The 26,907-nt window shown below is 40.7% G+C and overlaps 1 protein-coding gene and 2 long non-coding RNA genes across 3 annotated transcripts in view; 1 reads left to right on the top strand and 2 right to left on the bottom strand.

Annotated features, from left to right (window-relative positions):
* LOC133066219 (uncharacterized) overlaps positions 1 to 8,215 on the bottom strand; it is a 29,721-nt gene extending 21,506 nt beyond the window's left edge. The window contains exon 1 of the long non-coding RNA XR_009695104.1: positions 8,172 to 8,215. This is a non-coding gene — a long non-coding RNA (uncharacterized LOC133066219). The remainder of the gene's footprint in view (positions 1 to 8,171) is intronic.
* GATM (glycine amidinotransferase) lies at positions 300 to 16,031 on the top strand. The gene is made up of 9 exons (XM_061157057.1): positions 300 to 453; positions 1,898 to 2,116; positions 7,601 to 7,796; positions 8,770 to 8,960; positions 10,074 to 10,211; positions 10,350 to 10,514; positions 11,732 to 11,795; positions 12,246 to 12,362; positions 15,001 to 16,031. The coding sequence occupies exons 1-9, from the start codon at positions 385 to 387 to the stop codon at positions 15,111 to 15,113; spliced, it is 1,272 nt and encodes a 423-aa protein (XP_061013040.1). The 5' UTR covers positions 300 to 384; the 3' UTR covers positions 15,114 to 16,031.
* LOC133066221 (uncharacterized) overlaps positions 9,492 to 26,907 on the bottom strand; it is a 52,603-nt gene continuing 35,187 nt past the window's right edge. The window contains exon 3 of the long non-coding RNA XR_009695105.1: positions 9,492 to 9,576. This is a non-coding gene — a long non-coding RNA (uncharacterized LOC133066221). The remainder of the gene's footprint in view (positions 9,577 to 26,907) is intronic.

The following is a 26,907-nucleotide window of genomic DNA, read 5'->3' as shown; positions in this document are numbered from 1 at the left end:
ATATCTATCTGTATCTATCTATCTATCTATATCTCTCTCATTACATAGCCTCATCAGAAGTAGCGTCCCCCCCTCCGTCGTTCGGGGGGCCCCGACAGGCCGCTGCACACGCCAGTGGGCGGATCAGCACACTAACAGAAGGCCGGTTCGAAGGCCTCGCCGACTCGCCCCCGCGCCCCCGCGGTCAGCGCAGCTCCGAACTCTGGCGGCCCCGCCACCTGCTCCCGGCAGCCAATGGGGCGCACGGGGGGCGGCCGGGGCGGGGCGAGGCTACAAAAGGCCGCGCGCGAGGCCACCGCGCCGCGGACGCGCTCTCAGGAGGCTCGGGCGGAGGCGGCCGAGCTCCGGACACGGTCGGCGTGAAGACCAGGCGGGCGCGGGGCGATGCTGCGGGTGCGGTGTCTGCGCGGCGGGAGCCGCGGCGCCGAAGCGCTGCACTACATCGGGTCTCGGGTGCGTGCGCCGTCGCCTCGTCGGCCGGCCGCGTGCTCTCCCCCTCTCCTTCCCTCGCTGTCCCCCCGCCAGCTTTGCCCGACCGTGTCCTTTCTGGGCCCCGTCGGAAGCCCCGCTTCAAGAGCCTCCGCCGCCTGCCGGGAGCTCGGCGGTGTCCCTGGGGAAGGGGGGGGCGTGCGTTGGGGCGACACCCGGTGGACGCAGGGGCTGTCTGAGCTGGGGGCGCCGCCCTCCCCAGCCGGATGGGGATGGGGTGACAAGCAACACCTCTGCGTGAAGGGTGGGCTCGGGGGTGGGGGTGGGGGCTCAGGGCCCGGGGTGGGCAGAGAGCTGGGCAGGCGTGTAGAGCGGACGGACGGGAGAAGGGGCGAAAAGGGGCTCGGGGACAGAGGGGGAGCGAGCAGGCCCGTTCCAAGTGTAACATGGAGTCCTGAGACGCAAGAGGAGTCGGAGCGAGTTCGATCTTTACCGGATTTCTGTCCGGTCCTGCCCTCTGCTTCCCTGGTATGCGGGCACGCGCCTGCAGACCCTCCCTAGCTCCTGGGGCTGGAAGAGTCGGGCAGTTTGGCTTCCCGCTGCAACTGGCTTCGGAACAGCGGTCACTCCCTCTTGTTTTGGTCTCCAACCTGGCTCCCCCTCCTGTCTCCTTCCTAAGACTTTTAACAAAGATTTGGGGGCGGGGGGAGGGCGAGGTTTGTCCAGCGTAATGAGGGACTCTCCCTCCTCTAGAATTTATAGGCTCTACATTTTCAAAAGGCTTTATGAAGTTTTTAGATCTCCTTTCCAGTCGTTTAAATTTGTACGTGGGTTAGTTAATCCTTATCTTGGCTAGGGTACTGTGGACCATCTGCAAAATGCAGCCCGTAGCACTTGGTCACTCTCTCATAATGGCAGTGCCAAAGAATGTGAAGTGTATGTCAGTGAGGAGAAATTTATGGCTTGAAACTGATTATTCTAAAAGATAAAATCCTTTACAAATGCTTTCTATATTTTCATTTGAGGAGGTGGGGGAAACTAATATTAGTAACCTTTGATCTGGAGGGGGAAGGAGGCTCCCTCCCCCTGCTGGACTTAGCAGGGAGGTTGCTTTCCGTGGCTTTCTGGGCAGAAGGGTGACCCATCAACCACAGAAGAAGTGCTTAAAGCTTGATTGCAGAAAACTATTCTGAGATGTGTATGGTGTTTAGGAATAAAATATTCTGAGGAGTTTTAAAAAATTATTCCAACTAACAACATAGGTTTAAAAGTACATGTGTAAATAAACAAGAAAGTACAATCTCCTGTAACCCCACTACCCACCTATAGGCTAACATCTCAGTTTACTTTCTCTGCAAAGATTTTAAATGCCTGACTGTGTTAGCGTAGGTTTTCATCCCACCTCTGCTTCTCCCTCCCACAAGCACTGTACAGGACCACACAATAATCTCTTCTTTGTTCTTGGAAGCTTGGAAGAACTGTAACAGGATGGGTGCAGCGAACTTTCCAGAGCACCCAGGCAGCTACGGCTTCCTCCCGGAATTCCTGTGCAGCTGATGACAAGGCCACTGATCCTCTGCCCAAGGACTGCCCTGTCTCCTCTTTCAACGAATGGGACCCCTTAGAGGAAGTGATCGTGGGCAGAGCAGAAAATGCCTGTGTTCCACCGTTCACTGTGGAGGTGAAGGTAATGCAAGGGTTTCCCATGGCTGCGGTCTGGCTTCTGCCCCCACTCCTCTGGAAATGCATTCTCTCTAGCTTACCCAGGACGACCCAAGTCCAGTGGCTGATGTTACTTTACTTGGCATCTCTGCACTATTTGACATCGTTTACTCCAGGGATTACTCCCTCCTTCAGGTTCTGTGAGACCTTTTCTGGGGGTGGGGGAGTGGATATTAGTTTTTTCACTGTTTCTCACATCACCTTCTTTTACTGTCTATAATGTTGGGATTGAACCGAATTTCACTTTAGCTGTTCTCACAGTTTCATTCCATGCCTCCATTCTGGTCCAGATCTCTCTCCTGAATTCTATCCATATGAACACGCTAAATTCCTTATTGGATGTTGCCACCGGACTTCAAACGTGGCACATGTGAGTTCAGCTACCAGCCACTCTGCAAAACTGGGGCCTTCTTCATTCCTTTCTTTCAGGTTTTAGCATTCCTATTTATTTTTCAAGCTAAACATCAAAGAATCATGTTTTATTTCTCCTTCAGTCACATCCTACACATCCATTCTCCAAGATCTAGTAAGTCTTTTGTCAAAATGCACCTCAGCTCCATCTCTCTGCTACTATCTCAGGTCAGGATCTCATCTGCTGCCTGAACTGTCGCAGTTAACTCCTAACTGTATGTGTGTATGTTAGTCGTGTCTGACTCTTTGTGACCCCATGGATTGTAGCCCACCAGGCTCCTTTGTCCATGTGATTTTCCAGCAAGAATACTGGAGTGAGTAGCCATTCCCTTCTCCAGGGAATTTCCCAACCCAGGGATCGAACCCAGGTCTCCCGCATTGCAGGCAGATTCTTTACCATCTGGGCCACCAGGGAAGTTAACTCCTAGTTGGTCTCCCTTACTTGCTCTACTCTCTAAATCACTTCCAGCTTCTGTCAGAGTGATTTTTTAAAACCAAAATTCAGTCTTGTTACTCATCTGCTTCTCTCAGTCCTCTATTTTGCCAGCCTCTCGCCTCTTAATAATTTCCCCCAGTTTTCAGCAGACTTTGTAAAATAACCATATAAACAACCAAACTAGACTACCCACTGTTCCCCAAACAAGCCTCAGGCCTTTGCTCCCACATAGAACTCTCCCACATACCTTCCTGCACTCCTTGTCGGCAGTTTAAACCTCCTCCTCTTCCTTCCTAGTTCCCCTGGCACCTCCCACGAAGCCTTTCAAGATTTCCCTGGCAACAAGTAATATCTTCCCTTTTAAAAACTCTTAGTGCTCTTTATCTGTAATATTTTTATAACTAGAGCCTCTGTGGGCTGGTGTTCTAGTTGTATACGGCTTAACAGTTCCATCCACACTGCAGGCACAGTCTAGGCTTCCATTAATAATAGGTTATGAATATATCTTCGGTACACTTAAATTCCTCCTGAATGTTAACATATTATTTGTAATTATTTGTAGTTGAGGAATTAAACAGAAATCATCATCATCATCAGATATGTTGCCTATCTTGTATCAAGTCTCCAGAGTTATTAGCACAAAAGAACTTCCTTTCCATCTGGAGAGAGAGGATATTTATGATGTTTATGTTTAGCAACTGAGATTGTTACTCTGTATCTTGTGGTAACTAACTGACAAGGCAGTTGAATTCAAGTGCCAGGAGAGGGAAGGGAAAAACAGTGACCGAGTGCTGGACAATTAGGAAGTCTTCCTAAAGGAAGAAAATAATTCTTGAGTTAGACCTTGAAGAGAAGGCTTCTGATTGTTCTGAAACTACCTTTGGTTCTGATATGTGAAATTTGATGAACAGATTAATTTATGTACCATCCACATGTTTTAAAAAGGCATGATCTTTTTAAAGTCTTTTCTTAGAAGGACTTCTCATCCCCTAACCATTTTATTGTGTTGATCGCTCAGTCGTGTCTGACTGTTTGCGACCCCATGGACTGTAGCCCACCAGGCTCCTCTGTCCGTGGAATTCTCCAGGCAAGAATACTGAAGTGGACTGGGTGAAATTAAATTTCAAATTCGGGTGTAGTTTACCCTTCTATTTGTTTTTAGAATGATTGACTTTTATACATGTGATCTTATGGAATCGGACTTCTAAAACATTATTTTGAGTTCTTTGTTATTTGACTTATGACTTATATTTTGGAATTTGATGGGCTTTTGGAAGGTGTGCTAGGCTAAAGTCAGGAGACCAGGACTGAATTAGTTATTTCATAAAAGCTTATTAGCTAATCTCAATTAATCAGCTGTTTGACCTTGTGATCTTGATTCCACAAATTTCTGGGCCTCACTAAAATGAAGATATTAAATGGTTTGCTATCCATCTAATGAGATTAAACAAGGTAAAGGGTTAGATGTTAATTATTTTCAAAGGAAAAAACTACAGCTCATTATAGTTGTATGGATGCAGTTTGCCAAGTCCATTGAGGATGTAATCATTGTAAATAATAGTAGCATTAGCAGTACTGATTCATTCATTTCTCTGGTTATTTCTGCTTTATGCCACATATGAAACTAGGTATTGAGAGAGAAGAAATTAAATCTAAGATTAGAAGGCAACGTCTTACCTTCTAGTTGGAGGATTATGACAGCTATATAAAGCAGTTTGGGACCAGTAAAATACAAAATAATGTAGTAAACTATAGGTAATTACAGCATAAGGTATGCTGGAAGATATAAGTGCTAGAGAAATGGGAATGAGGAACATAGTCATCAGGAAGCACAAGTTTTGAAAGCTATATGGCTTTTTATTCTGCAAAACATAGTGAATACTTTTGATCAAATATGTGTTTTTTCTTTTGCTTTTTTAAATAATGCCCTTGATGAAAGGACTAAATTTTAAAACTATAAAGTTGATCAAGGTTAATGTAATGTAAGTTTGCAGCTGGATAAATAATAAGTTTCTACTGAGATTTCCTAACCTTCCAAAGACAGTGTTTAAAATTTATTTGGCAAATACCTCTGAAGGATTTTAGGCTCTGAATGACCATCCAGTTTCTAGGAATACAGCCACATCTCCATAACAGATCATTAAAAAATCACATGCTAAGCATTTAGTATTGTGTTTTTTTTAAAATCTTGCAGACACTTGGTAAATGATTGCTAACTCATTTATCAGGATTCTAAAGGAAGTGTAAATAATTTTCAACTATCTCTTGGAAAATGTAGTCTAGCCTGATCATTTAGACTTTGTCCAACCTTTAGCCAGAGTTTGAGCTATACAAGAGAATTCACACTTGTTCAAATAACTTTTTTTCTCCCAGGAAAGTTTACTTTATATTTATCAGGCAAGCTCAACTCTGCACAAATAGTCACATGGGCTACTCTGGAATGTGTCCAGTGAGACAACATGGCTGTGCCTCTGCTGTTACCCAGTGTAAAAGTTTCAAAGGCTTCTTGTCCCCTGGTGGACTGTAAGAGATGTGCCTGGCATGAGAAGGAGGAAGCAGTGAATGGATGAGCAGTACCAGGATGTGTCTGAGAGGAAAATAAAGAGCCATTATTATCCTCCCCTTTGCTTGCCACTGCAGGACTTCCTAGGAGTAGAAAACAGTAGAGTGCTCTTAATTTGTTTTTGTTTTTTTAAAGAGTTGGATTGATCTTAAAAAGTACTCACATTTTTAATTTTGATAACATTGTTTATGGGCCAGAATTTGAGCTTATTGTTTGTCTGTAGATCTTCAAAATGAAAGCAACTAAGTGATCCTTTAGACAGGGCTTGGCAAGGTTTTTCTGTACAGGGCTAGATAATTGTTTCAGGCTTTGTACACCATAGGTCTCTGTCATAGCTACACCACTCTCAACTCTGCACTGTGGTGCAAACCCACCACAGACAATGTGTAAATCAATGTGTGTGTGTCTGTGTTCCATAAAACTTTATTGACAAAAAAAAGGCAGCAGTCCAGGTTTGGCCCATGGACTTTAGTTTGCCAGCCCCTGTTTTACCGCTTCACTGGCTTCTCCCTGTTTGCTGAAGACCTGTTTTTCAGATTTTTAGTCCATCTCTAGTAGGCTCAGCTCCAGCCTAATTGATGTGAACTTAGATGTTGAACTGCCAAGAGGCAGGTCTGCTTCCATATGTTTGATATTTATCAGGCTGAGATGAAAGTGGAAGTAGAGACATAAAATCTGGAAAAAATACGGTCTTTGACATTAAAGAGCTAGACATCTAGACAGTCTTATCTCATTACCCAATTTCCCCTTCTTTATGGCACTTAACCACTGTCTGAAATTGTCTGATTGGTGACGGAAACCTTATAGGACGTGATTAGAACTCGTAGTTGTCTGGTTAATCAGTAATACAAAGAAACATTTTAAAAACACCAGCTTACATTTTTTAAAAAACTTAAGACATACAAATGTACATTGCCAATCTTTTGATGAAGGTCCAAGGCTTTTTCTCAGCATTTAGATCTTCTGATTGGAATTCTGCTTTTTCTGTGTTGATAAATTATATCCACATGCATCCCTTACATTCCCCAACATATTTCTTTAATTTAACTGAGAACTTGGCACAGGCAAAACAATCTGAACGCAAAAGCCTTCAGAGTTTTATACTTTTGAAAACCAGCATTTTACAGTTGTTGTTACCTACCCTAATTCACTAGTAATTTTTGGCAATTGATTGAGCATTTTTAAAACATTCAACTTCTTTCCATTGTCTTTTAAATAGCCCTTGGACACTTCCTAAATGTTAAGCTTTTTTTTTTTTTTCAGCTACTTAAAAATTTGTGAATTTGCTTATCAGATCACTTCTTTTTATGGTGAAAGACCTGAAGCAATCGAAGAGCTTGGATGGATTGGGGGGAGAAGAGCTGTGGTGGGGAGACATATTGGCGGGGAAGGATAGGAAACACTAAAAGCAGACTTGTATCGCTGCACAGTTTTGCCAAGTGGTTATTCTGTTGAATGAGAAAATAATCACAAATGGATTTTTAAGAGAAACAAAGCATATTTGAGAGCACGTCCCTAACCTTTAAGGGAGCAGTGTCCTATTTTTCTACAAAGCGTCCTGAAGTGCTGTTTTTTAGACAAAATTCTGGGATGCATGGATAGCCACGGTTTTGTCATTTGTAAGTGTGCTTTTATTCTCTTTTATCTATTCTGTTTGTTCTCTTACTTGATTTCATTGCAACTGTCCGTTGGGAGCACCATGTCCTATTTTGTTTATACAGCATGTGAACACTGGCCCAAGAGCGTTCCAAGCCCGTGTGAGGGCAGACATGCTGTGCGTGGTAAGGCATGAGATCTCAGGCAGAAGGAAGAAAAGCTCTCAAAACATCCAGAGAATTTAGAGATCTTCATTCAACAAATATTGATTATCTCCCCAGAGAGTCAATCAAGTGTGCTTGTTTCTGGGGATGAACATTAGACCAGATGTAGTCTCAGTCTTAGTTCTTTTAAGTTATACAAATTATTGTTCACAACCTATGAACCTATTTTGAGTTGTATTTTTTTCCTGTTAAGTTTCATTTACTTTCTTCTGGTTCTAGGCCAACACATATGAAAAGTACTGGCCTTTTTACCAAAAGTATGGGGGCAGTTATTTTCCCAAAGATCATTTGAAAAAGGCTGTTGCTGAAATTGAAGAAATGTGCAATATTTTAAAAATGGAAGGAGTGACAGTGAGGAGGCCTGACCCCATTGACTGGTCACTGAAGTATAAAACTCCTGATTTTGAGTCTACGGGTAAGTCATGTTGAATATTTAAACTGCTAGTGTTTAAAGTTTTTCATTTTTCTCAATGTGTAAGGGGAAAGCTCTGGTTATTTCTCAGAGATTCCTTTGTTTTAATACTCTTTCGAAACTTTAAAGATTATATAGGGACAGTTTAATTCTTTTTGGTAAGATTGAAATGTACACATTCTCAACTCCATTGTCAATCTAGAGTCTCATTAAAAGAAGCAGAAGTTTTTTCTAAACCTCCTGAGCATTTCCTTTCATAAGAACAGCGGATTCCATTTAGTTTTCCTCATGAACAGAAATTAAAAGGGGAACAGAACATGGTGGGAATACATTCACTACAAATTAGGGATCCCCGCATACCCCTAGTGTACTGCTTACCACTGCATGTGCATCAGCAGCAGGAGACCAATCCTGGAAGTGCTTTAAATGCAAGAAAAGAAAATTGTGAGCAAAGAACATGAAAAACTTGTGAATGAGTTTAAAAATAAAATGTAAAAATTTGTTTAGGGAGGGGACAGAAACATTCCCATCTTATTTTTAACTGACATTCTTGCAAGATTGTTCTTGTGCCTGAGTTCAGTGTGTTCTAATTTACAGTTGTAAAAGTGATCCTTGGCCCAGTTTTCATCTTGTAGTACTGATATTCCCTAAGAAACACTGTTAGGAGCTATAAAAGGTGAAAACTTGGTGGTTCAATATCTCTTCAAACAAGAGGTGCTTTGGTTTTTTTTTTTTTCTGTTTTTTCTTCCTTTCTTCTTTTTTTGGCTTCATCATCCCCATACAGAATTCATGTTAACATAGTCTAGCATGTATCATTTAATATTTTTTCATCTGCATGTAATTATATATATTATACACATATAAATTTTCTGTAATTTTTATTTTTTTACCAAAGAAAGGGATCATATTATATAGACTCTTCTGTCTTGGAAATCAGCATCACTGAGGTTGCTCTGGAATTTTCTGGCTTAACAGGTTTATATGGTGCGATGCCTCGAGACATCCTGATAGTTGTGGGAAATGAGATTATCGAGGCTCCCATGGCCTGGCGCTCTCGCTTCTTTGAGTACCGTGCATACAGAGCAATTATCAAAGACTACTTCCGCCGTGGGGCCAAGTGGACAACAGCTCCTAAGCCCACAATGGCTGATGAGCTTTATGACCAAGTAAGTCCTCAAGTGTAGGAACGCTTATTAGTAACTTTTTAAAATAATCCACAGAGACTGAGAGATTCTCTGTTACCTTGTATTTATTATGTATTTCAGAAACTGAGATTACCTACTTTTCAATAAATGATTGTCTTATGATGAAAATAAGAGTGAATGATATTGTGATAATAATAGCTAACACTTACTGTTGTTTACCACGTGTCAGATCTTGAGCTAAGCACTTTATATACCTCTTCAGTCCTGTTTATTTTTTACAACCCTATGAGGGAATAGCTTCATTCCATTACAGGGAAGAATACTTGCCTAAAAGCATGTACCTATTCATTGGTGGAGACAGAAGAGTCACTACGCTGAACTTCAGCCTCTTCTAGAAAAAGAATTTGATCTGTAGGCCATATTTACAGTAAAAGGAAGCATATATGTCCCTTATCAGATCACTTACTATTTGATCACTTATGCAAAGAATCAAAAAGTCAAAATTTCTTTAAACCCTCTATGAGTTTAAAGACAGAAGTAAGTGGGACTTGCCTGGTGGTCCAGTGGTTAAGACTCCGTGCTTCCAATTCAGGGGGTGCAGGTTCATTCTCTAGTCGGAGAACTAAGATCCCACATGCTGCATGGAGTAGCCAAAAAAGTAAAAAATAAATAAATAAAGACGGAAGTAATGAATGTGTTACCCAATACACACACCCAATCAGATTTAGTTGGGGATGCATGGCAATTCATTTTATGGTAAGAGTTAGGCTCAGGGCCAAATTCCTTTTCTAAAAGAACAGAATGGCTTCATCCTGTTGATTTTCAATACTGTGGATAGCTTCATAAGTCAACGTATGGGTTATGGAATATTTTCATCTGTATTCCTCTGTATCACTTGCTTCCAAGTATTGAATATCAGAAACTTGTCTCGACTAGTTTTTAAATTTCTTTGGTTTTGTTTATTTTGGTTTGCTTAGCATACGCTTATATCTTCCCAGGCATGTTTTGGTCTAGAACAGGGTAGTAATATTGGGGGAAATGATGACATTGAACTAATTTCTTAATGATAAAGGCCCTATGAATCATTTCATCATGAACCAATGCATTGTGTGTGTTCGTTCTTGTTCCAATTAGGATTACCCCGTCCATTCTGTAGAAGACAGACACAAATTGGCTGCTCAGGGAAAGTTTGTGACAACCGAGTTTGAGCCATGCTTTGATGCTGCTGATTTCATTCGAGCTGGAAGAGATATCTTCGTACAAAGAAGCCAGGTTGACAAAGGCTGCCTTGGAAATTTCTCACTTTACTATTATCTTTTAAATTTCCAAATTAAAATATTTTCACCCTGTTTTTACTTATCTAAACACAGAACCAAGTTTTTACAGGCTTATGTCCCTCTCTATTTTCAGGTTACAAACTACATGGGCATTGAATGGATGCGTAAGCATCTTGCTCCAGACTACAGAGTGCACATTATTTCCTTTAAAGACCCCAATCCAATGCACATTGACGCCACCTTCAATATCATTGGGCCTGGTCTTGTGCTTTCCAACCCTGACCGACCATGTCACCAGGTAGGGGAGTTCTTAGGACTCTGGAAAACGAACCAAGAGTCTGGCAACTGAAGGAATTGCCAGTTTTATTTTAAGCACTTCCATGATTCCTAATGGTGCTAAATGACAGAGTCAGCAATGTTCAATATTATTATGATCAAACACTGGATTGCTTATGTTACATTTACTACAGGATGTCCAACACAGAAATATACATTTGTAATTGTGATAATTAGACTTTAACGTTGGCTGCTTGCTGCTGTCAGAGCCTCAATTTTGTGCCTTTGTGTGTGTTTTATTGAACAGAGTAGTATTAACTCATAACTTGCAGGTGAGGTTCCTCAGCAGCTGAATTGCAAACAAGATTATCTCTGCATGTCTGGGGTCACACCACTGGGTAGTGGGTATCTTCTTCCCTCTCCAGTGGGGACCCTTTCAGCCCCCCACCTCCACCCTGCAGGGAAGGAATGGAGCCGCTGCTCTTGCAGCCTCCTACCTCTACCCACTGCCCTCTACTTCCAGTTGGGCGGTGAGTGATTTTTTGTTATTTCTGGGTTGCTGTACACCACTGTGAAATGAGCTATTTTACCATATCACTGTTCATTTCCATTCCATATGTTTAGACCCAATGACAACAATTACCTATTCATTTCATTTTATATAAATTATACATATTGAATATTTTAAGACATAATTTATTGGCATACTAAGTGGGTACGTGATGATAGGGATGGTTGGGTTGTAATAGGTCACTAAGGACGGTTATGGTTCTCTGGGAATGCACTGCTAACATCTGTTTTTATACCATGATCACAGATGCAAGGTGACAGAATGTGAAGTGGATGGACTGTGGGTTTGACATAGTCGTATTCTGTGTTCTTATAAATAGGAAATATTTTCATTTTCTTTAATGAGAATTTCTCAAAGAAAGTGTCTTTGGTTTTTTCAAATCTCTGAAACCTGTGAAAAGCACAATAATATTTTTTAAAGCTTTTAACTTTTCTCTTACTTTTTTAACTTTAATCTGGCAATCTGAGGATTTTGTGTACATTTTAACTAAGATTCAGACAAAATCATCCAAATGTTTTGAAATTTTAATTTTTTAATTTTGGCATTTGAGAAGACAGATTCTCAAAAAGAACTGTTAATCATAAGGACTACCGGAGGCCAAGAATAAGAATACTATCTATTAAAGATTTAAGTCTCTTTGGGTTTGGGGGGTTTTTTTGGTCTTGCAGATTGATCTTTTCAAGAAAGCAGGATGGACCATAGTTACTCCTCCAATACCAGTCATCCCAGATGGTATGTTTACATTTGTATACTCATAGCCTACAATGATTACTTCAGTGGCCAAGAATCTTCCACCTATAGATAGCAGCCCACATATTAGCAATTTAGAATGTTTTCCCAGTAAGGAATAAATTGGCGCTTGGGGCTACAGGTACTAGAACAAGGCTAGACTTGTGTTCACAACCTCTCCTTCCATAGAAAATGAAAGTGAAAATACAGGAAAAATCAGTATAAAACATCACAGGAAGCAAGAAACGAGTTTTTAAAGACAACAAGGTGAAATCCAAATGTGTGTTGATTCATAACTTTTACAGATAGCCTTAGGATTAAAATAAAATTTCCCAGGGAAACTGAAATACTGGAAGAATTGGGCTGTCACTTGAATATTCTTCACTTTCGAATCTTTTTTGCTTTAACCAAGAATGGCAGCAGACATGATTTAACAGTTGTCGATATTTTTAGATCACCCACTCTGGATGTCCTCCAAATGGCTTTCCATGAATGTCTTAATGCTAGATGAAAAGCGTGTTATGGTGGATGCCAACGAGGTCCCAATTCAGAAGATGTTTGAAAAGCTGGGTATGTAGAATAAATGAAACACGTTGCCATATTTGAAAATATTAAATGATAAGAAGTGACATGATAGGTTTAGCTAATTTAGATAGATTTAGCTAATTAAATTTCTATTCTTTTTTAGAAGTACCACATTATTATTTCATAGATGGACAGTATATTTGTTTCCAACAGTCACAACCTCAAAAGGTTGGAAATGCATCCCGGGCTCCTTAGATACCCCTTGGCAATAAAGTGTATCAATCTTCTATGACTTATCTAACCTCCTGGTGCCCAAGGGTGGAGAATTATCCCTTTGCAGATGAGCACATAGATGGTTTGTCTCTTTCCCAAGTAAGAAGTTGTTGGACTTCGCTGGTAGCTCAGTGGTAAAGAATCCGCCTACCAGTGCAGGAGACATCAGTTTGATCCCTGATCCAGAAAGATTCCACTTGGCCACGGAGCAACTAAGCCTGTGCAGTACAACTACTGAGCCTGTGTTCTAGAGCCCCGGAGCTGCAACTACTGAAGCCAGCACACTCTAGGGCCCATGCTCTGCAACAGGAGAAAACACCCCAGTGAGAAGCCTGAGCATCACAACTAGAGAGTAACCCCCATTCACCACAACTAGAGAAAAGCCCTCACAGATACGAAGACCCAGGACAGCCAAAGAAATTATTTTAAAGAAGAAATTGTTGGGATCCTTTAAAAGTAATTTAATTGTCATTACATATTTTAGAGGACATATAAGGATACAAATACAGAAGTAACTTAGATAAGCACTGTGAACAAACAAATGAAATAAAGAGTGTCAGTAAATCATTTCAGCTTTGAACTAAAAAAGCAGGACTAGTTATTACTTGGGTGGGAGTTTGGTTTTCCTGATACTCAAAATTTAGACCAGTTATTCTATACTGAGAAAAGTGTTGAAAGAATTTTCATATGGCTGTTAATTAGGGTGCATAAGTGTGTGTGTTTATCACTCTGTATCATTCTATTTGACATATCACATATTTGACATTAACACATATTTAAGTGTTAAATAAAGCCAGGCAGTACACTTGTTGAAATCAAGTCCTGTTTTATGTGTTATATTTCAGGTGTGCTACTCAGAAGAGATTGTTTGCCTCTTTGAAACATCTCTCTTTAAAGAAGTATCAGTCAAAAAGGATTAGCCTATTAGTTTTAGATTGAACCCAACCTGATTATTTCACCTCTAATGCTATGCCACTTTTCCCCTCTGGCTTTTTTTAATTGCTTGGGTTAAGTTTCCTTATCCTTTAAGATTTTATTGTTTCTCAACTTAAAATATTATAAAGCACCAAATATTTTATTTATAACTTAAAAAACTTTTTATTATTTATTTGACATGCTGGGTCTTGGTTGCTCCATGGGTTTTTTTCTAGTTGCAGTGCGCAGGGGCTAGTCTCCAGTTGCAGTGCGCTGGCTTCTCATTGTGGTGGCTTGTCTTGCAGAGCACGGGCTCTGGGGCTCACGGCTTCAGTAGTTGCGGCTCCTGAGCTCTAGAGGACAGGTTCAATAGTTGTGGCCCACAGGCTTAGTTGCTTCACAGCAAGTGGGATCTTCCCAGACTAGGGATCAAACCCGTATCTCCTGCATTGGCAGGCAGAGTCATTACCACTGAGCCACCAGGGAAGCCATATAGTTTTATTTTTAATAAAATCTTTTTGAACATAGGGAACTTGTTAAAGCAAATTGAATTCTTTCCAATTTAGGGCTAATACGGCTATAGCCATCTGACTAAGATAGGTATGTCTTTTCTATCAGGAAACATATGCTTGTTTGTGGTTAAAAGCCCACTCCTTAACCCATATCAAAACCCTATTTTTATTCTTCAAAGTCCTGCTCAGTCTCACTTTCTCAGGAAAGGCTTTCCAGATGACTCATGCTGCTTTTCTGATTACCAATGGACCCTTTTTAGCAACTCTGTAGCTCAGCTTCCCTCTCAAAATAATGGGCTCCTAGAGACAGAGGATAATAGATTTTCTTTTTAAAATCCAATTATGCCAAACACAAGAGATTCTTTCTATATGCCATTGGTTGCTTGCACCATGCATAGCATCACCATGTTAATACACATGGTGCCAGATTAAACTAATTGGCTGAAATGCTTTGGCACCTGTATGGCCACACCACACAGATGAGCTCTGGTCCACTATTTCCTTGAGGTGGCCTGGTTGAGCTAATTGTGTCAGATAAATTCTGTTTATATGTGAGTAGGTAAAGTCACCTTTTTAATGTGACTAAATTTTCCTTTTTTCTTAAATTGACATGGTAAAAATAGAAACAGTCTGACCCAGTAGTTAAAGCATAATTCTAAAAGGACTTAACATTTTATTACTTGGATTGTTTTTGAACATTTGTCAGATATGTCTGCTTATGAAACCTGTTGACGTGTGAACAGTCAATAGAACAAAGTAGACTTCAGAGTCTCTACTGACTTTCTGGTGAAGGTTTTATATTAGCAGTGGAATAGATTAGATGAAATATAATTGGTGAAAATAAAAATCGAAAGACTATCCTAGATTGGGGTAGATTTAAGGGTTAGAACAGCAGGATTCCTGTCCATTTTTAGGCTCACTTCTATAGGAGAATCTTCACACAAGTTTGTCTTAACTGGCCATGTCTCTCTCTTTCCATGCAGGTATCAGTACCATTAAGGTTAACATTCGTAATGCCAATTCCCTGGGAGGAGGCTTCCACTGCTGGACCTGCGATGTCCGTCGCCGGGGCACCCTACAGTCCTACTTTGACTGACCAGGCCTGCTGGGGCTTGGGGCTTCGCCTCAGATAAACCTAGGAAGCTTAGGGACAAGGTTTATTTTCCTGCTTTAAAAGTGCATCAACTGTAGTGCTTTAAACAATCATATTTTTAACAGGGGTCTTAAGCCTGGGTTCTTTTTATTACTTTTCTCTGATAAAAGGAAAATAACTTGTGTTAGGTCTTACTCTCTACTCCTAAATTTTTTACTGTTTGGCTTCAAGCATAAAAATTTGGTGAATGTCTACCAAAACAAAAATTAGTCATTTGAGTAACGTGGCCACTAATACATTTAACCGTCTACCTCCATTTTTAATTTTCTTTCCATAAGGCAGCTTGAAATGTTGGTCTTAATCTTCACTTTTGTTTTTCCTCTTGGCTAAACTTGTGAATGTTTGTATCACTTCTTTTTTCTAAATGAAAGACTCAGAATGTATACAGATATTAAGTAGAACCAGATAATTGTCTCTTTTTTTAATAAGGAATTCTGTTTATTTTTAGTTTTTCATTTTAAAAAATAACCTAGACTATGCAAACATTGAAGTGAATTTTCCATGAATATTTTTAATCTTCTCATCTCAACATTGGTGATATCTGCTACTAAAAACCTTTTCATACAACTTACCTCATTTCAAGTGATTTATTCTCATCTCTTTTTTTTCTTCTCTGTTCAAAATTTTACAGAAATATTTAGTGCAATAGGATATAACTATAAGTTACAGTTCCTAAATTTTCATGTTCAGTATCTAATGGATACTTTGGTAATCTAAGATTTGTTTACAGATGTGCACATTATTTAAAGCACAGACTTTAAAAGCATTAAAAAAGAAAAAAACTAATGGAGGTAAAACCTACATGTCATGTGAAATAATTTTAATGTTGGATACTGTACATGTATTTTTATTCTAATAAACTTTTGTGTTACAGAATGGATTTTATCAGTCTAATTATTTTAAGCATAACTAAGTTATGGGAATTAGCTCTTGGAACAGAATTCTAATGCATTGGATTAATCGATACATTCATCCCCAGTAGATAAAAATTTAAACCTAATACTTGTATTCAGAAATGTTTAGCAGTCAGATTTCATTGATTAATCCAATCATTCAACAATATCTGAATGTCTTCTGAATATAAGGGACTAGGCCCTGGAAGAGGATAAAGTCTCCATTCTCAAGATGCTCAATATTTTGATCTATGAAAAACCTGTGGAGTTGGGGGCAGGGAGAAGTATACTTTGAAAGGGCTTCCATCATGCCCTGATTCCTGGTGTCTTTTTCCACACACCACAGAAATACCTGCCCATTCTACACTTGGACTGAATCTTGCTTTAGAAACCTCAAAATCTTGTGGATTGGTGCATATTTAGGGTATATATTCCCAGGTCTAAATACTACTCAGCAATTCTATTACACACCCCTCCACATTCTCCTCAGTGGCTATTCCAAACTTTCACTTTATTCTCTTATCTGATCACATTGTTTTATCTTTCACAGAGGAAACAGGCCATTGGCTTTTTTGCTCCAAGCCGCTAGATGTTTACCTGCGTTTTCAATCCCTGGTAAAGTTCTTTTTTCTCCTTGCCTGTACTAGCTAAGCTTCTAAAGAGAAAAGACATATCTTCCTCTCATCACTCATCTTTACTTCTCAGCCCTCTACATAGAGACACTTCTCTCACTGCTGCAGAAAAAGAGGTGAACCTTCTGACCAGGTCTAATCCACACAACTGTCCTTAGATTCGAACCTTTCTCTTCCAGGGACTTGCTACATCAGTTATCATCATAACTCCAGCCTCTGTGCATGTGCTTGCATGTGTGTGTTTTCTCAGCAAATAGTCATGTTCAAAATAATGTTCAAAACAAAAACTATTTCTCTGGCAACTATCAATGTTGTTTGGAGCTCAGCTTGCAGAAAGAATGATCTATTACTCTTTACACTTTTTCACCTTTTATTTCCTTCTCAATCTCTTGCTATCTGATTTCCACCTTATTACTTCAATGTACTCCTGAGATCCCTTACCTCAGTGTCACTTCCAAGCAACACTATTCCGGCCTTACTGACCATTCCTTTGAACCTCTCTCCTCTTGTGGGTTACTGAGACACCGATTTCTCCCATCTCTTCTTGTTGACATTTGAGCACCTCACTGGATTGTCTTCTTCCTCTGTTAAGGGTGGATGTTCACAGGGTGCTTGCCTGGGGCCTGTTCCTCTCGCCTGGGTCCTGCTAGGTTATCTCACCTGTGCACAGGTCTTCTCCATGTATCTGTTGATAACTCCCAGGGGCGACGAGGGTGGGGAGACCCTAGGCCTGGACCTTCTAATCTAGGCCTGGTCCTGAGACCCAGGTACTGTTGCAACTGTCTGCAGACATTATCTGGAGGCGCAAAGGTATCGCAGGCTCAACACAATATCACAACTGACTCAGTTGGTCAAGCCATCCTGGACTCTTCTCTTCCTCATCTCGTCTCTTCCAATGGCCTTTTGCATAGTTATTAAAGAAGACAATTATTTCAACAAAGATAGATCAATTGAATGATTTAATAAAGTCTATTTAAAGTCCTCTAGCCCTGCTTGTGCGTATACTCTTGCCAAAGTTGTGGAGGAAAACAGAAGCAGCCTGGTCTCCACCACACAGTTGCTCTCAGGTTTCTTTTCATCATCCACCACTCCTGCAACCCTGTGGATTCTCTGGGCTCTAGCAGGCAGAAGCCCCACAATTTGCTGCCAAAGATCCCTGCTTTTCAGATCACATGCCAACAACTGTGGGTTACCATTCTTCCTAGGGAACACCAAGCCTTGTGTGACTCACTAAGGGAAACAGCTATGCCTATTCAGATGAACACATTGTTGTCAAAACTAAATTTAAATAAAAATACCTAATGTCACCAGGGCAGGTCTAGTTCCAAGTAAAAAGCAAGGTATTCCTTTCAGGAATAGTCTTTTAAAAATAAAGTTCAGGGAGGGGAGGAGCCAAGATGGCGGAGGAGTAGGACGGGGAGACCACTTTCTCTCCTACAAATTCATCAAAAGAATAACTGAATGCAGAACAAACTTCGCAAAACAACTTCTGATTGCTAGCTGAGGTCATCAGGCGCCCAGAAAAGCAGCCCATTGTCTTCGAAAGGAGGTAGGACAAAATATAAAAGAAAAAGTGAGACAAAAGAGCTAAGGACGGAGATCCGTCCGGGGAAGGGAGTCTTAGGCGGCATTGCTTGGGGTAGGGTCTGGGCCTGAGTGCCCTGAGGACAATCGGAGGGAGCTTCTGTGAGTTGCCAACTTGAGCTGTGGGAGACCAAAAGAGAGAGAGAAAATTAACCGGCCCGAACACACTGCCGGCCGTTCGCAGAACAAAGGGACCGAGAAAGTCCAGAGAAGAGCTCGCAGGCTGCGGACCGGCCCAGCCCCGCCGGAGGCGGGAGGCAGTGGGGAGGGGAAGGTCGCGGCGAGACACAGGGCGCAGGCACCCGACCGGCGCGGGCGGGGACTGGGGCTGGGGACGCGGAGGGCAGAAGGCGCGCACACCCGACTGGCGCCAGCGGAAACTGAGACTGGGTCCGTGGAAGGGAGTGGGTGCGCTACACCTGGGGAGAGTGCGCCCACCGAGCCCCTGGCTGCCTGGACCGCTCTGACGGGGAAGGCACAGAGAGCAGGCGCAGCTTTTCGTTCCGTGCTTTTGTGGAACACCCGAGGGCTGGAACCTCGCGCAGCGCGGGGCGCGCTCCATATAGAACAGCCGGGAGCCTGAGCAGCGCAGACGGAGAAAGCAGCGTCAGCCCCTCCCGGCAGCGCCAGCCCATCCCAGCAGCGCCAGCCCCTCCGCGCAGAGCGACGGAACTAGCTACCTGAATAAGAGTCCACCTCTGCCCGCCTGTGTCAGGCCGGAAATGAGGCTCTGAAGAGACCGGCAAACAGAAGCCAAATAAACAAAGGGAACCGCTTCAGAAGGGACTGGTGCAACAGATTAAAATCCCTGTAGAAAACACCGACTACACCGGAAGGGGCCTGTAGATATCGAGAAGCGTAAGCTGGAACGAGGAGCTATCTGAAACAGCCGAACCCACACTGACCGCAACAGCTCCAGAGAAACTCCTAGATATATTTTTACTTTTTTTTTTTCTTTTTTTCTTTTTTCTCTTTTATTTTCCTTTAAAATTCCCTATTACTCCCCCATTACTCCTTAACTTTCATTTTCATAGATTTTTATGATTTTTTTTAATTAGGGAAAAAAAAATTTTTTTTCTTTCTTTTCTTTCCTTTTTTTTTCTTTTTCTTTTTTTTTTCTTTTTTCTTCTTTCCTTTTTCTCTTCTGTTTTCTATTTTTCTTTTTCTCGTATTTCTTTTAAAGTCCTCTAGTACTCCTCTATTACTCCTTAATTTTCATTTTCAATACACTATAACCTTACCAAAAAAAAAAGAAGAGAAGCCCTATTTTTAAACCGAAGATTATTCTCTCCCAATCTTGACTCTCTGTTTTCTACCTCAGAACACCTCTATTTCCTCCTTTCCCCTTCTCTTCCCAATCCAGTTCTGTGAATCTTTGTAGGTGACTGGGCTACGGAGAACACTCTGGGAACAGACAGCTGCGTAGATCTGTCTCTCTCCTCTGAGTCCCCCTTTTTCTCTTCCTGCTCATCTCTATCTCCCTCCTCCATCTCCTCTTCTTCATGTAACTCTGTGAACCTCTCTGGGTGTCCCTAATGGGGGAGAATCTTTTTGCCATTAACCTAGAAGTTTTCTTATCAGGGCTGTATAGTTGGAGAAGTCCTGAGACTACAGGAAGAATAAAACTGAAATCCAGAGGCAGGAGACTTAAGCCCAAAACCTGAGAACACGAGAAAACTCCTGACTACATGGAACTTTAAGTAATAAGTGACTGTCCAAAAGCCTCCATACCTACACTGAAACCAACCACCATCCAAGAGCCAGTAAGTTTTAGAGCAAGACATACCATGCAAATTCTCCAGCAACGCAGGAACATAGCCCTGAACATCAACATACAGGCTGCCCAAAGTCACACCTAACACATAGACCCATCTCAAAACTCATTACTGGGCACTCCATTGCTCTCCAAAGAGAAGAAATCAAGTTCCACGCACCAGAACACTGACGCAAGCTTCCCTAACCAGGAAACCTTGACAAGCCAATCGTCTAACCCCACCCACTGGGTAAATCCTCCACAATAAAAAGGAACCACAGACCTCCAGAATACAGAAAGCCCACTCCAGACACAGCAATCTAAACAAGATGAAAAGGCAAAGAAATACCCAACAGGTAAAGGAACATGAAAAATGCCCACCAAGTCAAACAAAAGAGGAGGAGATAGGGAATCTACCTGAAAAAGAATTTAGAATAATGATAATAAAAATGATCCAAAATCTTGAAAACAAAATGGAGTTACAGATAAATAGCCTGGAAACAAAGATTGAAAAGATACAAGAAATGTTTAATAAAGACCTAGAAGAAATAAAAAAGAGTCAATTAAAAATGAATAATGCAATGAATGAGATCAAAAACACTTTGGAGGGAAACAGGAGTAGAATAACGGAGGCAGAAGATAGGATAAGTGAGGTAGAAGATAAAATGGTGGAAATAAATGAAGCAGAGAGGAAAAAAGAAAAAAGGATCAAAAGAAATGAGGACAACCTCAGGGACCTCTGGGACAATGTTAAACACCCCAACATTCGAATCATAGGAGTTCCAGAAGAAGAAGACAAAAAGAAAGGCCATGAGAAAATACTCGAGGAGATAATAGGTGAAAACTTCCCTAAAATGGGGAAGGAAATAGCCACCCAAGTCCAAGAAACCCAGAGAGTCCCAAACAGGATAAACCCAAGGCGAAACACCCCAAGACACATATTAATCAAATTAACAAAGATCAAACACAAAGAACAAATATTAAAAGCAGCAAGGGAGAAACAACAAATAACACACAAAGGGATTCCCATAAGGATAACAGCTGATCTATCAATAGAAACCCTCCAGGCCAGAAGGGAATAGCAGGACGTACTGAAAGTAATGAAAGAGAATAACCTACAACCTAGATTACTGTATCCAGCAAGGATCTCATTCAGATATGAAGGAGAATTCAAAAGCTTTACAGATAAGCAAAAGCTGAGAGAATTCAGCACCACCAAACCAGCTCTTCAACAAATGCTAAAGGATCTTCTCTAGACAGGAAATGCAGAAAACTTGTATAAACGTGAACCCAAAACAACAAAGTAAATGGCAACGGGACCACACCTATCAATAATTACCCTAAATGTAAATGGGTTGAATGCCCCAACCAAAAGACAAAGATTGGCTGATTGGATACAAAAACAAGACCCCTATATATGCTGTCTACAAGAGACCCACCTCAAAACAAGAGACACATACAGACTAAAAGTGAAGGGCTGGAAAAAAATATTTCATGCAAACGGAGACCAAAAGAAAGCAGGAGTCGCAATACTCATATCAGATAAAATAGACTTTCAAATAAAGGATGTGAAAAGAGACAAAGAAGGACACTACATAATGATCAAAGGATCAATCCAAGAAGAAGATATAACAATTATAAATATATATGCACCCAACATAGCACCGCAATATGTACGGCAAACACTAACGAGTATGAAAGAGGAAATTAATAGTAACACAATAATAGTGGGAGACTTTAATACCCCACTCACAACTATGGATAGATCAACTAAACAGAAAATTAGCAAGGAAACACAAACCTTAAATGACACAATGGACCAGCTAGACCTAATTGATATCTATAGGACATTTCACCCCAAAACAATCAACTTCACCTTTTTCTCAAGTGCACACAGAACCTTCTCCAGAATAGATCACATCCTGGGCCATAAATCTAGTCTTGGAAAATTAAAAAAAATTGAAATCATTCCAGTCATCTTTTCTGACCACAGTGCAGTAAGATTAGAGCTCAATTACAGGAAAAAAATTGTTAAAAATTCAAACATATGGAGGCTAAATAACACGCTCCTGAATAACCAACAAATCATAGAAGAAATCAAAAAAGAAATCAAAATATGTATAGAAATTAATGAAAATGAAAACACAACAACCCAAAACCTATGGGACACTGTAAAAGCAGTGCTAAGGGGAAGGTTCATAGCATTACAGGCTTACATCAAGAAACAAGAAAAAAGCCAAATAAATAACCTAACTCTACACCTAAAGCAATTAGAGAAGGAAGAAATGAAGAACCCCAGGGTTAGCAGAAGGAAAGAAATCTTAAAAATCAGGGCAGAAATAAATGCAAAAGAAACTAAAGAGACCATAGCAAAAATCAACAAAGCTAAAAGCTGGTTTTTTGAAAAAATAAACAAAATTGACAAACCATTAGCAAGACTCATTAAGAAACAAAGAGAGAAGAACCAAATTAACAAAATTAGAAATGAAAATGGAGAGATCACAACAGACAACACTGAAATACAAAGGATCATAAGAGACTACTACCAGCAACTCTATGCCAATAAAATGGACAACTTGGATGAAATGGACAAATTCTTAGAAAAGTATAACTTTCCAAAACTGAACCAGGAAGAAATAGAAGATCTTAACAGACCCATGACAAGCAAGGAAATCGAAACTGTAATCAAAAATCTTCCAGCAAACAAAAGCCCAGGACCAGATGGCGTCACAGCTGAATTCTACCAAAAATTTAGAGAAGAGCTAACACCTATCTTACTCAAACTCTTCCAGAAAATTGCAGAAGAAGGTAAGCTTCCAAACTCATTCTATGAGGCCACCATCACCCTAATTCCAAAACCAGACAAAGATGCCACAAAAAAAGAATACTACAGGCCAATATCACTGATGAACATAGATGCAAAAATCCTTAACAAAATTCTAGCAAACAGAATCCAACAACATATTAAAAAAATCATACACCATGACCAAGTGGGCTTTATCCCAGGAATGCAAGGATTCTTTAATATCTGCAAATCAATCAATTTAATACACCACATTAACAAATTGAAAGATAAGAACCATATGATTATCTCAATAGATGCAGAGAAAGCCTTTGACAAAATTCAACACTCATTTATGATTAAAACTCTCCAAAAAGCAGGAATAGAAGGAACATACCTCAACATAATAAAAGCTATATATGACAAACCCACAGCAAGCATCACCCTCAATGGTGAAAAATTGAAAGCATTTCCCCTGAAATCAGGAACAAGACAAGGGTGCCCACTCTCACCACTACTATTCAACATAGTGTTGGAAGTTCTGGCCACAGCAATCAGAGCAGAAAAAGAAGTAAAAGGAATCCAGATAGGAAAAGAAGAAGTGAAACTCTCACTGTTTGCAGATGACATGATCCTCTACATAGAAAACCCTAAAGACTCTACCAGAAAATTACTAGAGCTAATCAATGAATATAGTAAAGTTGCAGGATATAAAATTAACACACAGAAATCCCTTGCATTCCTATATACTAACAATGAAAAAACAGAAAGAGAAATTAAAGAAACAATACCATTCACCATTGCAACAAAAAGAATAAAATACTTAGGAGTATATCTACCTAAAGAAACAAAAGACCTATACATAGAAAACTATAAAACACTGATGAAAGAAATCAAAGAGGACACAAACAGATGGAGAAACATACTGTGTTCATGGATTGGAAGAATCAATATTGTCAAAATGGCTATTCTACCCAAAGCAATCTATAGATTCAATGCAATCCCTATCAAGCTACCAACGGTATTTTTCACAGAACTAGACCAAAGAATTTCACAATTTGTATGGAAATACAAAAAACCTCGAATAGCCAAAGTAATCTTGAGAAAGAAGAATGGAACTGGAGGAATCAACCTGCCTGACTTCAGACTATACTACAAAGCCACAGTCATCAAGACAGTATGGTACTGGCACAAAGACAGAAATACAGATCAATGGAACAGAATAGAAAGCCCAGAGATAAATCCACGAACCTATGGACACCTTATGTTTGACAAACGAGGCAAGGATATACAATGGAAGAAAGACAACCTCTTTAACAAGTGGTGCTGGGAAAACTGGTCAACCACTTGTAAAAGAATGAAACTAGAACACTTTCTAACACCATACACAAAAATAAACTCAAAATGGATTAAAAATCTAAATGTAAGACCAGAAACTATAAAACTCCTAGAGGAGAACATAGGCAAAACACTCTCCGACATAAATCACAGCAGGATCCTCTATGACCCACCTCCCAGAATATTGGAAATAAAAGCAAAACTAAACAAATGGGACCTAATGAAACTTAAAAGCTTTTGCACTACAAAGGAAACTATAAGTAAGGTGAAAAGACAGCCCTCAGATTGGGAGAAAATAATAGCAAATGAAGAAACAGACAAAGGATTAATCTCAAAAATATACAAGCAACTCCTGCAACTCAATTCCAGAAAAATAAATGACCCAATCAAAAAATGGGCCAAAAAACTAAACAGACATTTCTCCAAAGAAGACATACAGATGGCTAACAAACACATGAAAAGATGCTCAACCTCACTTGTTATCAGAGAAATGCAAATCAAAACCACAATGAGGTACCATTACATGCCAGTCAGGATGGCTGCTATCCAAAAGTCTACAAGCAATAAATGCTGGAGAGGGTGTGGAGAAAAGGGAACCCTCTTACACTGTTGGTGGGAATGCAAACTACTACAGCCACTATGGACAACAGTGTGGAGATTTCTTAAAAAACTGGAAATAGAACTGCCATATGACCCAGCAATCCCACTTCTGGGCATACACACTGAGGAAACCAGATCTGAAAGAGACACGTGCACCCCAATGTTCATCACAGCACTGTTTATAATAGCCAGGACATGGAAGCAACCTAGATGCCCATCAGCAGATGAATGGATAAGGAAGCTGTGGTACATATACACCATGGAATATTACTCAGCCGTTAAAAAGAATTCATTTGAACCAGTCCTAATGAGATGGATGAAACTGGAGCCCCTTATACAGAGTGAAGTAAGCCAGAACGATAAAGAACATTACAGCATACTAACACATATATATGGAATTTAGAAAGATGGTAGCGATAACCCTATATGCAAAACAGAAAAAGAGACACAGAAATACAGAACAGACTTTTGAACTCTGTGGGAGAATGTGAGGGTGGGATATTTCAAAAGAACAGCATGTATACTATCTATGGTGAAAGAGATCACCAGCCCAGGTGGGATGCATGAGACAAGTGCTCGGGCCTGGTGCACTGGGAAGACCCAGAGGAATCGGGTGGAGAGGGAGGTGGGAGGGGGGATCGGGATGGGGAATACGTGTAAATCTATGGCTGATTCATATCAATGTATGACAAAACCCACTGAAATGTTGTGAAGTAATTAGCCTCCAACTAATAAAAAAAAAAAAGAAGAAAGAAAAAGAAAGTTCATCCCCGGTGGTGGCCCCTGTTCTCGCTGGATGTGAATATTGCTTCTGAGAACTGCTTGCCAAAGCCATGCCTGTTACCTGTGAGGGCATTTGCTTGATGTTTGTTTGTAAGTGTTCCCTAATTTATATGGTGTGGTTGGACAGGATGTGCTCTTCCGTTGTCTAAAGGTGCTGCACTCAACATTTTTTGTCCTTCAACATGGCACTTAGTGGAGTTTTTTTCTTTGGATTTCACTATGAAGACATTAAAAAATTGTAAAATCAAGTGACAATATCCAGTAGGTTATAAAAGAGGAATTATCAGCTTGTATCTTCCCCATGAATAATTCAGAACTGATGTTTAATTTTTATCATGTTTGAATGTCCTGTGAACGTTATATCCCTTGCAGAATATAAAAGATGATAATTAGTTTATTTAAGTGTGCTGGCTATAAATGATGTGCAGTATAATATTTTATGCAATTAAGGGCTTATGGGGCATATTACCACTTTTTTACTTGTACTGGTAATAAGGAATGTTTGCGCCTCTACTATTGTATTGCTTCTGGATGTGAGCCATGTGATGATTTCTGCTATTATATTAAGTGCCACAATTTTAATAAAGCAAATGTACATATGAAAAAAAAATAAATAAAGTTCATGGATCTGACCACTATAGTGTGTTAACTGGTAACTACATAGGTATGCATGTATGCTTGCTGCTACTGCTAAGGATGCTAAGTCGCTTCAGTCGTGTCCAACTCTGTGCGACCCCATAGACAGCAGCCCACCAGACTCCCCCGCCTCTGGGATTCTTCAGGCAAGGACACTGGAGTGGGTTGCCATTTCCTTCTCCAATGCATGAAAGTGAAAAATGAAAGTGAAGTCGCTCAGTCGTGTCCGACTCTTAGCGACCCCATGGACTACAGCCCACCAGGCTCCTCTGTCCATGGGATTTTCCAGGCAAGAGTACTGGAGTGGGGTGCCATTGCCTTCTCCGACATGTATGCTTAGTTGCATCCAACTCTTTGCAAGCCCATGGCCTGTAGCCTGCCAGGCTCCTCTGTCCACGGGATTCTCCAGGCAAGAATACTGGAGTGGGTTGCCATGCCCTCCTCCAGAGGATCTTCCCAACCCTGGGATCAAACCCAAGTCTCCTACATGGCGGGCGGATTCTTTACTGCTGATCCACTGGGGAAACCCTCTGATGATATTGTTTTCTCAAAAATTGAGGATCAAGCTAAAGAGACTTTGCTAAGGTCATAAAGGGCTTCTCCAGTGGCTCAGTGGTAAAGAAACCACCTGCTGTTCAAGAGCCACAGGGGACATGGGTTTGATCCCTGGGTTGGGAAGACCCCCTGGAGGAGGGCATGGCAACCCACTCCAGTATTCCTGCCTGGAAAATCCCAT

This window comes from Dama dama, chromosome 12, assembly GCF_033118175.1.
Source record: "Dama dama isolate Ldn47 chromosome 12, ASM3311817v1, whole genome shotgun sequence".
Taxonomy (NCBI): Eukaryota; Metazoa; Chordata; class Mammalia; order Artiodactyla; family Cervidae; genus Dama; species Dama dama.
The sequence above is the reverse complement of the archived record's forward strand: the minus strand, read 5'-3'. Positions and strand labels throughout refer to the sequence as shown.

What these genes read in the sequence shown, in the direction of transcription:
- GATM (XM_061157057.1), top strand. Translation starts at nt 385, where the DNA reads ATGCTGCGGGTGCGGTGTCTGCGCGGCGGGAGCCGCGGCGCCGAAGCG. An exon ending in CTGATGAGCTTTATGACCAA is followed by an intron (nt 8,961 to 10,073) that starts GTAAGTCCTCAA and finishes TGTTCCAATTAG; the next exon opens with GATTACCCCGTCCATTCTGT. An exon ending in AATACCAGTCATCCCAGATG is followed by an intron (nt 11,796 to 12,245) that starts GTATGTTTACAT and finishes CGATATTTTTAG; the next exon opens with ATCACCCACTCTGGATGTCC.